The 16,833-nt window shown below is 38.3% G+C and overlaps 1 protein-coding gene across 1 annotated transcript; it reads left to right on the top strand.

The window, feature by feature from the left end:
- Positions 1-1,002: 1,002 nt before the first annotated feature.
- On the top strand, positions 1,003-13,288 carry LOC119661544 (DNA-directed RNA polymerase, mitochondrial). Its single transcript, XM_038070929.1, has 16 exons — positions 1,003-1,281; positions 1,464-1,577; positions 6,214-6,598; positions 6,656-6,799; positions 6,917-7,310; positions 7,364-7,711; positions 7,778-8,040; positions 8,096-8,464; positions 8,857-8,998; positions 9,058-9,165; positions 9,224-9,454; positions 11,601-11,876; positions 11,940-12,033; positions 12,090-12,850; positions 12,908-12,999; positions 13,067-13,288. The coding sequence occupies exons 1-16, from the start codon at positions 1,131-1,133 to the stop codon at positions 13,194-13,196; spliced, it is 4,002 nt and encodes a 1,333-aa protein (XP_037926857.1). The 5' UTR covers positions 1,003-1,130; the 3' UTR covers positions 13,197-13,288.
- The last annotated feature ends 3,545 nt before the right edge of the window (positions 13,289-16,833 follow it).

Below are 16,833 nucleotides of genomic sequence, written 5' to 3'. Positions count from 1 at the left end.
TCTCACTCACGATGATGAACAACTGAAGATGTGCAAAGAACACTTCACCATGGTTCTTAATTGTATCACATCCGGTGAAATTCCTCCACTTGTGGATGAAGTGGCTAGTCACCATAACAAGCGAATACGGACTGCTTCTCTAAACAGAAGAGAAAATATTTTGGCCATCAATGCACTCAAACGGACTTGACGGTCTCCACGCAGATCTTTTTATCGCCGCATCTGCAGTTACTGCTTCCACTCGTACAGAAATTTTAAAAATCCGAGACCTTTCCCGGAGAGTGGAAGAAGGGGATGATCGCCAAGATACCAAGGAAGAGGACCTATTTTAAGTGTAACCATTGGAGGGAAATCTTTCGACCGCGAGAATACGGAGTGTATCTGGAGTGCTCTACGCAGGAGGGGCGAAATTAATAGCTAATATCAGAGCGACATATGGAGACGCAAAATGTAACGTGCTGCACCGAGGGGAAATCTCGGAGGTTTTTGAGGTCCAAAGAGTCTCCTAAGGTTGCATACTGCCACTGATATTATTTCTTCTTATTACCGAAGACGTACTTCATGCTGCCATGTCCGGAGGACGTAGAGGAGTTCAATGGACTATGACATCTTTTCTCAAACACCTCGACTATCTTAGGCATTTTAATTTGGGAACCAAGTTGTATATCACTTTGAATCTTTGAAGGACTATTTTCATCCCATTTTAAGCATTTTGCAACAATAACAAAAATCCTTTTCAATTTTGCCCGATGGAATCCCTTTCAAATATAATGATTGTTAAGTCACAATTACGCAGGAAATAGCTTCCAAAATCTTCTTTCTTTTAAACAATAAGCAAATAAGTATCTCCTGCAAAAAACAACGCCTAAAAAGTACTTCAACTACAAAACAAACAACGACGCAATTGGCATATCTCAGATCAGAACCTCTCTCCAATTCTATTCCTATTTCTCGAAAGAACAAACTCCACACACAGCCCACACATGTGATTGCATCCGAATGTCAAATGGTGATGTTTTGCCTCTGCGTAAAAGTGCGTAAAATGTGTTTGTCCTTATGCAAGTGTGCGGTGTCTTGATTAATTCGTGAAAACTAACTGATGGTGCTTAATTTTAATAGTTTTGTACAAAATGTACCGCATACTGAACCCTGGCAATGTTTCCCTTCAAAATTTCAAATTACTTCGAGTCCGAAAATGTATTTCAAAAGAATATCATTTAGTGCTTACCACACGCCCCATCTCGAATTATGACCTGATTTCCAGAATAAATTGTGTGAAAGGTGAGAGAAATCCTTGCTGAACTGTTTTATACTGGAATGGTCTTGTGAAAGTAATTGTGACACGCTTATTAGTTAGTTTTTTCGGCTAATATTGGGGTTATGTTTACTCATGCTGTTTGCATAACAAATTCGTACCGGTCGATTTTCGAAAGTATTGATTCTTATTTGAACTTCAATTACAGATATTGGATGTTCAATCCGATGCAGTTCAACGACGACAAATCCAGATTCCATAAAACAAACTAAGCGGAAACCACGGAGTTCCAATTACGCGAAATATATTGAACTATTGCAAGGTAAGTTCTTTCCTGTTCGTTGTTTCTTAGACGGCGAATATAATTTAGTAAACCTCACCTAGTCTCCAAAGTACGTTGCTATAACAGTAGTTACATCCACGTTCACATATTTATCGGGATACCCTCAACTGGTATCCCGCAGTTTCCAATTTTCTAAGATAATCAGAACAAAGGCTCCAAAAATAACTACTTCGAAGCGAACCAGTGTAGGAAGCGAATGAATCTTCTGTACTGCTTCACTCCGGGTACACATACTCGCATGCATGGGTGCAGTACATAACATTAGGTGGCCTGTCAGTCATGACTACATGTAATTGATTGAAACATGTTTCAGTCAGTTAGCTGATCTGAATAGAGTCTAGGCAGACTGACACGTGAGTGGGATGAGGTGCCAGGCTGACGATCGCCGAAGAGGCCGTCTGGATAGTGAAGGTTCTGTTTACCATAAAATATGGTCGAACGCTTTTCATAGCCAAGGTACAGCTGATGGTGCCCCTAGGCTTGCCACGGCGTGTATGGAGTTTTCAGTTCAGTTCTTTTTCTTGTTATTCCAGTTTCGTTATCATTACACTTAATGCTATGCAACTGATAAATCTACAGCAGTGGTGCAACACAAAGTCACACACAAACATCCATGGCGAACAGCGAATCGACCCCGAGATAACTATCAGGTTGTCCACAAAGTTTTCGCACAAATATTAATGTGACAATTAAAAAGCAATTAGCAGACAAACCAAAACAGCAGGTACAACATGTGATATCCCAATGGAAAGGTCAGAGTCCTAACTATAAAATGCATGGTAAATTATCCTTGAACGATCAGTGTTGTGAAGGATATTCAAGGATAAACATGGAATTCGACAAAGTACATTTTCGTCATTGCATTTTGTACGAGTTTCAAATGGGGACGAAGGTGCCGAAGGCGATTGAAAATTTGTCGAAGGTATTCGGTGAAGGAAAGGTAAAGCGCAGGACAGTTTACGATTGGTTCGAAAAATTCTACAGCGGAGACCTGACACTTGAAGATGAACCTCGCTCAGGAAGACCCTATACGATTGACGACGATATCCTGCGCAACAAACTGGAAGCGAATCCTTTTCTTTCGACACGTGTGCTTGCAGAGGATCTCGGTGTATCAAAATCAGGAGTAGCAGTAGCCATTACGCGTCTTGGATATGTTTTGAAGAGCACAAAGTGGGTACCGCACGAACTGACTGAGCGAAATCTGGCCGATAGAGTGAGAATTTGCTCCGCTAACCTTTTACGGAACGAAAACGACCCTTTTTTGAATCGATTGGTAACTGGCGATGAGAAATGGATTGTGTACGAAAATGTAGCGAAGAAACGAGCCTACACTCATCGAGATCAACCGGGTCCATCGGTAGCAAAGCCGTCTATTCATCAGCAGAAGCGAATGCTCAGTATATGGTGGGACGTTCGTGGCCCCATACACTACGAGCTTTTGGGACCAAACGAGACCATTACCGCCGATAAGTACTGCGAGCAGCTCGACAGATTAAACACCCAGCTACGTTCGAAACGACCAGCATTGGTCAACAGGCGAAATATTGTCTTTCATCATGATAACGCCCGGCCGCATACATCTTTAACTACTCAGCGAAAATTGAGTGAGCTTGGCTGGGAAGTTTTGAGTCATCCTGCGTATAGTCCCGACCTTGCTCCTTCTGATTACCATTTGTTCAGGTCCCTCCAACATTTTCTGGATGGTAAAAAAATGACTTCTGACCTCCAAAGTGCACTTCGCACGTACTTTGAGGGGAAGGGGGAAGAGTTTTATAGAGGGGGGATTTTGAAGTTGCCCGATAGATGGAGGGAAGTCGTATCTAATGGAGGCAATTATATATTAGATTAAATAATTAAAGGTTTTTATAAACTTATCTGCTGAATTCTGTCTTTGATTTGTGCGAAAACTTTGTGGACAACCTGATAAATCGAGAGGCTGACACTCAATCAGCTTGACCACCGCACTTTTACCATATATATACAACTTTTAAATGCCATATAGCTTGTTACCAATAAGCATCAATACTATCTCCAATTGCTTCTAATGTCCTAGTATCGCACCACTTAGAATATCATAACCCCCTGACACATTTTGCGAACGAAAAGAGAGGGAGTTAACTGAAATGGGCAGTAGGCTTAATTACGTTCATCACGGAGTGCAACGGAGAGTGGCGTCGAAGTTTTTTGCTTGTTATCTAAATGAATATGTCAACAAATAAGACAACCGCTATTTCGCCTATGAAAACCCATGAGTGATTGTCGAATACGGTCTGAACGCATTTTTTCGAAAGTGCCACCAATGCCCAGTAATTTACTAATCTATTTATGACTATTATTTAACAAGATATTTAAAACCTTCTGTGTATATTGATAAACTAAATACCTCGTTTCAGTTGTGGTGAAATTTCATTTATTAATCATACGACCTTGCAAAATTTTAGATAATTTGGAAAATTGCCTTCAAGGATATGAACGTAATGATAGACAGTACTAATATAATAATAATCGTTGGCGCAACAATCAAAATTGAATCAGGGCCTTGACGTGTGTTAGAGCACTTTATTCAAGACCGTAACGGTAGACTGTAGCAGGCAATGTGGTCAGCATTGGGCTCGCCCGAGATTATTACCCTGGTTTGACTCAGGTACTCATTCACAGCTGAGTCGACTGGTATCCAACGTTAAATCATGATACAAATTTCACTGCCTCCAGTGAGATTTGAACCGCGACCTTGTACTCTAAACACTAGCTATCCGGACACGACAGTACCAACCTGCCGTAATATTTCATAAGTAAAATAAATTTTAATTTATCTGATTGGAACTTTTGTTTCCACTTTTATCATTTCCGACTAAGATAAAATATATATTTTCTATGTGTCAGGCTTCTCCGCTCAAGATGGAATTGATGTTGCTTTTGTATGCAGCAGCTGGAAATGTTTACCTCTACATTTCCGGATTTAATGGTTATAAGGTGTGATTCGATGCCGTCATCGTTTCAAGAGGTAACGGTAATTGATTTCGCGTACCGCTTCCTGTATGGTTGCAACGCACGAAGGCTTTTTATTTCCCAAATTATGTGTTGAATCGAATAAGCGTACGTTAGTACCTAAAATGGAACACAAAAACTTGGAAACACCTACTAAACCAACTCGAACAGCTCTGCCACTAAATTCTATCTCCACATCCCCATGATAAAGACTGTGGTGCTATCATACTTAAAAAATGGCAAAGTATGTCAACCGGACCTCCAACCTCATAAGGAGTGCGGGGGATCGAAATTGATCATCTCTTTAACAGATCCATTCTTAGAAACTACCCAACCAAAAAATCTGAAAAAAATCGAGAGGCTGCCACTATATGGTGCCTAGGTTCCGAAATACCCTCCATACCGATACCTATTTAAATAAAGTTAATAATAGTATATTACTATAATTGTTAGTAATTGACTGCAAAACCCCCCCTTAAGTTCATCCTAGCACCATGAAATTTTGCAGCAACATAGGCTATAACATAGAGCATCATCCTACCAGTTTGGTGGAAATCGCACTATTACTAACAAAGGTATAATAGATCAAAGTTGTCCCTTCGGAGCATATCCAAGACTTTGAATGTCAATATCACTTGAAATTGGATATTTTTACATAATATATACAATGTAACGTGCTACGTACTAATGGGACAAATGCACACTCAAATGTATTTATAAAAGGAATACACAAAACCTTTCATAACTGAAGCGTCCAGCTTCAATAAGCTTATATAATGGTAAACGTGACGTGGATTGGAATTATATTGAACGTCAAATAAGCAGAGTCCGAGCCTAAGCTAGGCCAAAGCTGAATTAAGTGAGAGTAGGTTTCTCTCCAGAACTTAGAGATTTAAACGGAGGTATTTAATCAATGATCGATGCTGTCAACTAATGGTGAACTGCGTTATCAAATTGCTTCACGTATTCGTAGCATCCACTATCGGCGTTTTTCTGATCGACATAGCAACGAACGTCTCAAATTTAACACTTGTCGCAGTATTGTTTGCCCTGTCGTTCTCTATGGTTCGGAGTGTTGACCGACTATAAAAGACAATGAACTGTGCCCCTCCGTAATGTAGACTAAAATGTTGCGTTGGGCCAGTGGCGTAATGGTCATATCCGAAATGAGAATATTTGCGGTCGATATGGTGTTGCATCGATCTTGGAAAATTGATCACGTAATTGCAAATGTATCTAATGCAAAATTGTGCCCCCGATCAGGGTAAGCCGACTCCGCTTCTGAACGGGACAAAAGTGGAAAAAGAACAAGAAGTTGCTCTCCAATTGATCCAGTTCGACATCAGTACAACCAATTTCTCGCACTTATCTTGGTTGCTGAATAATGTATAGAAGGTCAGACAAATCCAGATAACTTGATATCCTTTTTTATTTACTGCTAACTACACTACCAAGTTGGATTATCACTGGACTTGTTAGCAGGCCAAATTCAATTTTTAACATTACTTTTAAGCTGATAACCCTATAATATAGTCTTTTGTTCCGTTTATTAGCGAAAAACATCGCACAATTTCAAAATGATGTATTTAACAATTTTTCGGTGTTCGTATCTTATTTTTTTCAGTAAGCCCGAACGCTACAAAACAAATCCGAACCAAAGTGAAAAACCTGAAATCAAAAAAATTAACTGATTTCGTCAGTAAGCCTACATCGCTCTTTGGTGTTGAATCGTCAGCTGTTCAAACGAGTCAATTTTCAACCCAAAAAACTCACAATCAACAACCAGTTGAATATCAGAAAATTGATTTGGAAATAATTCAAGATGCTGACATGCACTTGGGCATGTACGAACAAAAACCTTTGATCTTCATTGGCAAGTCGGCCAGCAAAACTATTGATATTATTGAAAAGCCAGAAAAAGTGCAAAATATCATCGAAAGTTTCCAACAGTTTCGAGAAATTATTGAAACTATAGAAATCGGCGCCGAAGAAGAACGCGCGGAGAGCAGGTAAGTTGAATGTTTAAAATTTGGAAGATATAATGAACTAACTTATCAAATCCCTAGAACCACTGCTGCTTTGCTTGGGGAGGTACCAAAAACTTTAGAAGAAGATTTAGAAGTGGCAGAAAATGATGTTCTGGAAGAGCTTCAAATAGCGCCTGAGCCGATAACCAAGGCAAAGGGCAAGGTTAAAACAAAGGAGCACAAGTAAGTCGTCTTTATTGAACTTTAACGATTGAACAAATATTGATTTAATATTGATCAATAGGAAAATAACTTTTCAAGTATAAAAAAGATTCTACTACAAAAGTTCTGCATTCTCAGGTTTAAATCAAAAATTCACCAATCCATCGAACAACAGAATTTAGCCAAACAAAAAGCCATTGTTTTGAATCTTACTACGTATCTCAATATATGTGTATCGAATAATATGCTGAGCAGAGGCCTTACAACACTTTTGAGCTATAGGGAAAAATACAAAAGGCTCGGATCTTCAAATAATACTTTGAGCGTAGACTTATACAACATACTTCTACATGGCTACGCCGGAAAGGCGAATTTCGATAAGATAAAAGAAATATGTGCAATATTAAATGAAGACAGAACCAATTATAATCCACAAACCTTCGCAGCTATATTTGAGTGCTTAGGACGATTGGAGCCAACAGAACACAACAGAAAACTTTTGGAAAAATTTCGACATAAAGCTGAAAATATGGTAAATTTATTTGCCTTCTACTTAAGGACACAACTTTGTAAAGTATATTTCAGGGTATTTCTTTGAATATGATAATGGACAGGAGCAAGTTCGTTTCTGACCAGCGAGAAATCGTACTTGATGCAATACAGTCTATCGAGCCAAACTTCAAACCTCAGTATACGCCTCCAGAAGTCGCCTACTCGAATCCTTTGTTGGATAAGTTGAATGAGAATATTAGAGACTTTTCTACTTCCAATAATGATCAACCGGTTGATAATGCCATTATGAACTCCAAGAAGGGCTTTACGGCAGATGAGTTGCGTGAATTAGCTAGGGAGCAGCTAGAAATTGAGCTAGAAGGTTCGATAACAATAAAAAGTATCGAAAAAGGGAAAGAATTCGGTGACATCAAACTATATGTAAATATTATTAATTGTTTATAAAATAAATTCGGTTAAAATTCAGGCATTTTCCAAAAAATTTAGCGGAAACGGTTAGATGATCTTATGAATACTTGGAGATCACAGGTGATTGCAGCGGTCGCCCGAGATTTGAACACCCTTCGAGCCCAAGCACGATATAAGTCTAACAGCCATATGACATATTATAATTATCTGAAGTGCCTGGATGCAAACCAATACGCCGATATCATTTTGAAGGAAATTCGGAATTTAGCAGAAGGGTCAGAAACTTACAGTCCTACTGTTGGCCAATTACATCGAGAGTTGGGGAGACGGGTGCACGCTAAGTATAGCTTCCCTTACCTTCCAAATTGATTAAAATTCGAATGATTCTTTTAATAGATACCAAATTGAACTGAAAAAGCGTAATGGAATCTTGCAAAAAATGGGCGAAGTTTATTCGGAATTTTGTGAGCAATTAGAACAGTCCAATACGAGCGACAATCCTCGCCAAATGTGGCAAAGAATTGTTTATAATGGACGCGAATCAGGACCCAGCATGGATATTTGTGAAATGACTTGGCCTTCAAATGTTATGAGTGGTGTGGGACGATTTTTATATAATGTGCTAATGCGTGATATAAAAATTGATGTGAACATCATGCGTAATAATAGCAAAACACAAAATTTCTTACCCGCGTTTTATACATTGTTCCGAAATCAAGGACGGCTAGTAAAGGAAGAAGTTAAACCCCATCCAGTTCTGGCTAGGTGAGTAGCGGCGAGTATAAATTATCTACTTTTGAAGCGTAATTCGTAGCTTATTTGGCTTCTTATTTATCAATTTAGAAAATAAAAGATTGTTTTGTTTTTATATTGAAAGGCAAACAATTACTTTTATTATTCATATAATGACGTTTTTGAAGCCAGATGTTAACTTCTTAAAAATTGTAAAACGCACTGGAGAAGAAAGCATATGGCTCCCGAAATATCGAAATATGCCATATGAAAGTAATTTTTCTGCCTAAACATACACCCAAACGAAATTTTAAAGAGTTTTTACCACAAAAATTATGAGCAACTTCAAGTTGAAACGAAATAACTATGTTTTAGCGTGGGATCTTGTTGCTGGAATCGTTTGTAGTAAATTATTTTTTTTCTAGACTTCTTCGTGCATCACAGCAACAAACATTGACGTTTGATACGAATTTAGTCCCCATGCTTTGCCCGCCGCAGCCATGGAGTACACCACACAATGGCGGTTATTTGTTAATAAAGTCCGACCTTATTCGTTTACCTCACCAGGTATAGCATAGTTTTCAGAAAAGATTTTGTTAGATTTGATAAATTGTTTTATATTCAAGGCTGTGCAACAATGGGCCCGAATCGATGCAAGCAATCCTCAAAATTTGTACCCTGCTCTTGATTCCCTAAACCAACTTGGGAGTATACCATGGACTGTGAATAGAGACGTAAATTAATTTGGGCATTAGAAAGACACGTCATTGATAATTGATTATAATTTTTCAGGTTCTTGATATTGCTTTAGAAGTATTTCAAAATGGTGGCGATGAAAAACTTGATGTACCACAGCCTCCGTCATCGTTGCCAGCACTTCCTACAACGCCCTCCTTTGATAAATCCTTAACTAGTAAAGAACGATATCAACTATTTCGTCAAAAGCTAATCCATCGCAGACGGAAAGCTGAAATGTACAGTTTATGGTGTGATGCACTCTACAGGTTATCATTGGCAAATCACGTAAGTAGTCTACATTGTTTAATAGGATTTTTTTTCTGAATTTTGTATACGGCATTATTCTTTTAATTGACCTGCGGAATTGAGGATAGTTGTTCACTTAGGGACCAGTCTACATACGGAGTCAAAGATTTTCTTTAAATCGCAAGTTATTGTAGAGTCTTGCGGTTAATCTCGTATTGTTTTTGGGATTATGAACGCATGTTCAACCGATCAACCGTCAATAAGATAACTGGCAACCTCGAGGACTGCAATGGGTTAATGAGCACAGAGCATTTTTAGACTGTTATTGCTTTGCTTGATGAATTTCGCCATCGTTTTCGGTCTGGCGAAGTTGATTTGATGTATCGAGCTGAAAGAAGCGGAAGTCTGAAAAGTTCGGTTTGACAGATTCATTAGCTGGATGAATGTTGTAATGGAACAATGGATCCATTAATTTGGTGTACTTTAAACAAATAGCAAAGACATTGTTTTTTCTGGCTTTGAACTGTTTTGGACAGGGTGTCATGACTGGTAGGTGGTGTCAATTTTGGGGGAAATTCTACTAAGTTCCCCGTATGTATCGCGTTAATTTCTATATTAGATATACAGTAGAGGAGATAGTTGGTGTACAGGAGAGGAGATTCTTCCACTAACTCAAGTATTAGTGCTCTCTCTCGATTTTAGCAAGGAGTACTGCTGAGAATGTGTATTGGTACAAATGCATCACATACTTCGAGAATTACTTCCAGTGTATTGACGAATTGTATGAGCTTTAGTATCTTTGACACCCGCTGATTTTCAGATAGTCGGATTTGGATAATCCGAGCCTAGAATTGATTGATTAGTCGCCAATTGTCGACAAACAGGGCACAGTAAATGGTGTAGGTCAGAATAGCAGCTCCTTATATTAAAAATAGAGAGAGGCGGGCTGAAAAAGGAATGTTATCAGCAGCAGATAGTTATGGAGATGTGAAGCCGTCAGCGAGCAAGATGAGCCGTTTGAATGGTGCCTATAGATAGCCGGAAAGGTTGAAATTTGGAAATGAGAATCTGTAATTGAAGTACATCTTGATTTCACACAGCGCGACTATTCGCGGATTGTATTCGCCAAGAAACAATCTATCTACGAGCTCGGCCAACTAACGTGTTGATAATCAACTAGACCCTAATTTCCATGGCTTGAAATTTGGGAAATTTAACCACCATTATTAGCGGATTTTCTACATTTACCTTCTTTTTCTCGGATTGTTTCTTCGGAGTTTGTTGAAAAGGCCGGCAGTTATTCGCCGTTATCTGGCCGTTGATGAGAATGAAGAATGATAATGAAGTGGAAATCTTCAAAAGACACTAGAGCCTAGACACGCTAATATCTTAGACTTTTGCCCACGGACCAGAGTTAACTAGGTCTCTTTTCCAATCTTCCAATTGGAGCATGTAAGGATACTGACAGTATCCTTTTGCCCTGTAAAAAAATGAGAAGATTACAATTGATCTTCCTGAACTGTTTCTCCACTCTCTTTAGATATACCGTGGCGCCCCAATAATCGGCCTCATCCTTACCAGCAAAATTGGGCAAAATCATGATTATAGATTATAAATAACTAACTAACTAAACATAACCATGCCCATGCCGGCACACTTCCAAATGAATATTCATACGCATCCTGCGAACATTCCATTAATCGCACGAAAGGACACGCCTGATGGGAGATCTGGCAACTCAACACAAGAAAGACAGATGGCTGTTTGGCTGTCTGATACAGACACAGCCGTTTATGTAACACGGATTAAACTGTTTGTTGTCTGAGAAAACAACATGAAATTTTCTTCCACTCCTCGGTTTGCTTAAACAATGCCTTGCACCTCAGAAGGTGTTCCTGTTTCGCTTGAACCCGTTAACTCAAGCTCATGTGGCCATAAAGACGCTACTACTGTACTCATTTTTAATCCATATAAAAATCTTATTCACTACTCACTTTTACCGAACCGTACTCGACTAAATGTCATGTGTGAAAATGATACATCTATATAGTAACCAACTATAGAATGCAGCTCTGAAACCATATAGAAATAATGTTGTTATCCTACAGATTATCAGAAATTTACTTTTCGATCAATTTCATCAATATCTCTATGATAAAATACAATTTACTATCGTTCGTATTAGTTTCGTGACAAAATATTCTGGTTACCACATAACATGGATTTTCGTGGTCGTGTCTACCCTCTACCCCCACATCTCAATCATCTCGGATCAGATTTAGCACGATCCTTATTGGTATTTCATCAAGCTCAGCCGCTTGGAAAAGATGGATTTAGTTGGCTAAAGCTTCACTGTATAAATCTAACTGGCACCAAAAAACGCGACTCAGTACGGGAGCGGTTACTTTACGCAGAATCTATAATGGATGATATAATTGACTCAGCAGATAATCCACTTACAGTAAGCTATTTTAAACATTACAATATATTTGTAGAGTGGATTCATTGAAATGCTTTTCTTAAGGGCCGGCGTTGGTGGACTAAATCAGACGAGCCATGGCAAACTTTGGCATGCTGTATTGAAATTGCAAAAGTAACGAGGTGTGAAGATCCTGAAAGTACGGACTCGAAAAGTAGCAGAATATCAGAAATTTAATCATGATTTCTTTTGTAGAGTTCATGAGTCAATTCCCAATCCACCAGGATGGTTCATGTAATGGACTTCAACATTACGCAGCGTTAGGTCGTGATAAAGCTGGAGCTATAAGTGTAAATTTGGCACCATGTGATGCCCCTCAAGATGTTTACAGTTCGGTTGCTGCACTTGTGGAAAAATGCCGACAAAATGATGCCGCGAATGGCCTACATGTTGCACAAATCCTCGAAGGATACGTCCGACGTAAGGTCATTAAACAAACTGTGATGACAACTGTTTACGGTGTAACTCGATATGGCGCCCGCCTTCAAATCGCTAGACAGTTAAAAGACATTGATGAATTCCCAAAAGAGTGGGTTTGGCCAGCTTCTACATATCTTACAACAAAAACATTTGAAAGCTTGCGCGAAATGTTCACATCCACAAAAGAAATACAAGACTGGTTTACGGAATGTGCGCGACTCATTTCTGGAGTTTGCGCTCAAAATGTTGAATGGGTAACACCATTAGGCTTACCAATAGTACAACCATATAACAGGATAGATTGCAAATCAAATCCTAAGAATTCGCAAAAAGTTTCCGAAAAGATGCACATGGATATGTATGAAAAACCAAATATAATGAAACAAAAGAACGCTTTCCCGCCAAATTTCATCCACTCGCTGGACTCGAGTCATATGATGCTAACTTCGTTATATTGTGAACGCAAGGGTCTCACATTTGTATCCGTTCACGATTGTTTCTGGACACATGCATGCACCGTGCCAGACATGAACAAGGTAACACAATTATTAAATAACAAAAATAGGTTCTTAAATTTGTTTATTTTTGACCAGATATGCCGTGAACAATTCGTAGCTTTACATTCACAACCAATTTTGGAAAATCTATCAAAGTTCCTCGCTGAAAAATATAGTTTCAGTGAAAGGTAAATTGAATTTCTTATCTGCATTAAAGAAGCAACATTTACCTTTTATTTTGTTGTTCTTTTACAGTGATTTCACACACGATGGATCAGTTTCAGACTTAACTCGACGAAAACTGAATAATATTTTATTAAAAGTTCCCGATAAAGGTGATTTCGATCTGACCAATGTTTTGAATTCCGTTTATTTCTTCAGTTAAAAATTGTTACATTCAAAATGTACATATGTCACATCTAAGTCATAGTCCTGTTAAGTTTATAACTACGAATTAAAAGAAAAATGAGATTTGTAGCGGTTATTGTATCATTATTGTGTGATTGATAAGAGATGAATCATTTATGTTCAATGTTCTGAGTTATTTGAACAATATTAGATCTGGCAGTTCCGCCACAAATGGTACCATCCCATGGACTAGTCTGTAGTTTCCCTCCATTAGTATCTAAATGGAAAACTATAGGCGGGCATAACTCAATCCATTTTTTAACAGTCTTGCCGTTCCCCAGGGCCTATTTTGTTTCAAAGGCAAGTGTGAACTTACATAAACAATACAATTCAGATAGTTCTCGACGAAAAAATCACTCAAACATCTGAAATATTATCTGCATAGCGCCCTAAACTTTTCTAACGTAATTTTCTAACACAAAAATATAAGTTCTTCATGATGGAATTATAATTTAATTTAACATAAATAACGGGAAAATAATTTTGCAAAAATGAACAGGCAACAACCTTTTCATTAAGCGATTAAATTTTTGTTAAAGAGTTAATTCACAATAGTTAAAATTAACAACCACATTTTAGGTAAATGCGACTACAATTAAAAGGAGTAGTTTTTTCCCCAAACCACGGTAGTTGGAATCGCAGCAGATTGCAGTCGTTGAGAAACGAATTTTCAATAAATCTACCACCAAATATTAGTTGTAATTATGGGTAATTGCAACTAAGCTAGTTGCTGTGGTATAGCAATTACCTACAAGTGGATTTTTTTTCTTCGGATATTTTTCTATACAAGACTTTTAGACGATTTTATAAAGGAGGAAATGTGAATGTAGTTGAGGGTAACAGCGCTAAACCAGATGAGTCTTTCTGAAACAAAACCTGCTCGCACATCAGCGTGGAAGCTGAATTATAATATACGGTAGGGAAGCTTTTATTATGATTATTGAGTAGAGAGATGGGGATGACGTGTTTCCAGCTCCGTGGTATCATACAGTGGTCATTTACAAGAATGGAACCTGAAACGTTTTTTTGAAATTATTTTTCAATGACTACTCATCTTTAATTATTTCCGCTTCCTTAGGATGATGTCTTTCTTCAAAGAGTTTCACAAAATACCGAAAGTTTGCTAAATTCGTTGCGTAATGTTCCGTGAAGTATTTTTTATTGGCATTTCAAAATATAACAAAGGTCGCGAAATACTCCTTGTACAATTTCGAAAAATTCCCGGTAATTTCAATAAGTAATGTCAAGGTATCGTACATTACTACGTCCACATTATGCAAAACGAATGTGTAAAGTGAAGCCCGTTTATTGTCCATGCTCCTCACGACCGGGCGTTAGTATCTTTTCCAATGCACTTCGCTCATCTTGTGATCATCATCATTAACGGCACAACAACCGGTATCCGAGTTAGGTCTGCCTTAATAAGGAACTCCAGACATCCCGGTTTTGCCCCGAGGTCCACCAATTCGATATCCCTAAAAGCTGTCTGGCGTCCTGACCTACGCCATCGCTCCATCTTAGGTAGGGTCTGCCTCGTCTTCTTTTTCTACCATAGATATTGCCCTTATAGACTTTCCGGGTAGGATCATCCTCATCCATACGGATTAAGTGACCCACCGTAACCTATTGAGCCGGATTTTATCCACAACCGGACGGCCATGGTATCGCTCATAGATTTCGTCGTTATGTAGGCTACGGAATCGTCCATCCTCATGTAGGGGACCAACAATTCTTCGGAGGATTCTTCTCTCGAACGCGGCCAAGAGTCCGCAATTCTCCTTGCTAAGAACCCAAGTTTCCGAGGAATACATGACGACTAGCAAGATCATTGTCTTTTACAGTAAGACCTTTGACTCTATGGTGAGACGTTTCGAGCGGAACAGTTTTTGTAAGCTGAAATAGGCTCTGTTGGCTGACAACAACCATACGCGGATTTCATTTCATCATCTTATGATGCCACGCCAAAAGCAGGAGAAAAAATATTTCCACCCCTTTGTTGTCATGAATCTTAAAAGTCGAATAGTAACAGTCCCTCCAATCATGAAAGGGGGACTCGGAAAACCCACCATCACTTCCTTTTCATATTTTTGTATTCTTGGCATCCAGTGGTGTGGCAGGCCAACTTGAGATAATCTTATTGATACACTCTTTATGTTTCCAATCATATTTGCATGTTAAGCCGGATCCACACCAATAAAAAATTACGCCGGAAACTGTTTCCACAAATTGAAACACTGAATATGGGCAAACTTGAAGACAAACATTCCTGCAATAGGTCATAAGTTGCAACCATTACATTGCACTTGCTTAACTAACGTTTATATGGAGAATGCTACCAAGATTTATAATGTAAAATATATGATAGTTCTCTTGATTTTGTAACAAAACAAAATCCGAAAGTTAGTGGATCAAAAACTGTTTCTTCTGATATATATTGTTTATTGTCTGTGGTCAACGTAAAAGATTTACTATACATAGATAGTTTTGACTCAAACCCCAGGACCATCGTGGCTACCACCAACAGAGAACAATGTGGATTTGTCTATTCCTATTAACGATAGCCACTATCAATATTTTGTCTAAAAGAAACAAAAAGTTATAATTAGTACCTTTTCCGTTTCTGACGAAACAAAACAAAAAATTACAAATAGTTTCTGGAGAGAGAGCTCTGTATTTGATATAGCAGTATGTAATGAACTCTAAAGATATCATTATGTCCCGTGCAAAGGCGGGATTACATTAAATAACTCAGTGACTCTATTTTCCCAAATAATTTTCCTATTCCTAGCTGATTCCTAGTCAAAGACGTTATTAGTTTGTTCGAGAAATAGTTTGTTCCACCGAAATAATTGCACGGAAGGGACAAAGTTATAGGTTGATAGATGAGAGTTTAATTTGCAACGGAAGGTAGAATAAAATCGCAGAATTGCGCAATGTAGCTTATGAAGGATGATAGGTCATATTTTTTATCAACCCTTGCCAATGGTTTTTGCTCCGAATAGGGCCGTGAGGAAAAAGTCCAGGCACAAGGGGAAATTTATGCCCATAAACGGGTTCCGGGGAAAAAATTATACGAGTCTGAGTTGAAAATTATACGGTACTCCTTATTATACCTTTTTTCGTCGAAAAAAAAATATAATTAAACCTCCCGAGGATATTAGGAAAAAAGTATTAAGTTTTTAGAAACTTCATTTAAAAACAGGTTTATTGCTTGTCAGTGGTCTTAAGATTAACTTAAACATAATTACAAATGCGAAAATGCAAGGTTGCATAAATTATTTCTCGAGATTCCAGAAGTTATTCGCATCATCTAAATTTGCAAGTTAAGCTCTAGTGAAGGACGGACGTAGTTCATATTTTGTGTGGAATGTTGGGTTTCAGATAATGCAACTTACATTGATTTTTTTTCCTAAATCTGAAAATTAAAGTCCGATAAGCTTGCTGCTTTAGGCACAATAACAACTCCTGAAATACAGTCACTAAACCCACTGGTCTGCAAACCCTTCGAACCGTTCACAACAATTATTATTCACAAAAACATTTGAACAAGATTCCTTAAAACCCCACAATAATGAATAGCATCTTATGAAGTTACTGGGCCCAAAAAACATGCA

The sequence above is a fragment of the Hermetia illucens genome, chromosome 1, assembly GCF_905115235.1.
Source record: "Hermetia illucens chromosome 1, iHerIll2.2.curated.20191125, whole genome shotgun sequence".
Classification (NCBI taxonomy): Eukaryota; Metazoa; Arthropoda; class Insecta; order Diptera; family Stratiomyidae; genus Hermetia; species Hermetia illucens.
The sequence above is the reverse complement of the archived record's forward strand: the minus strand, read 5'-3'. Positions and strand labels throughout refer to the sequence as shown.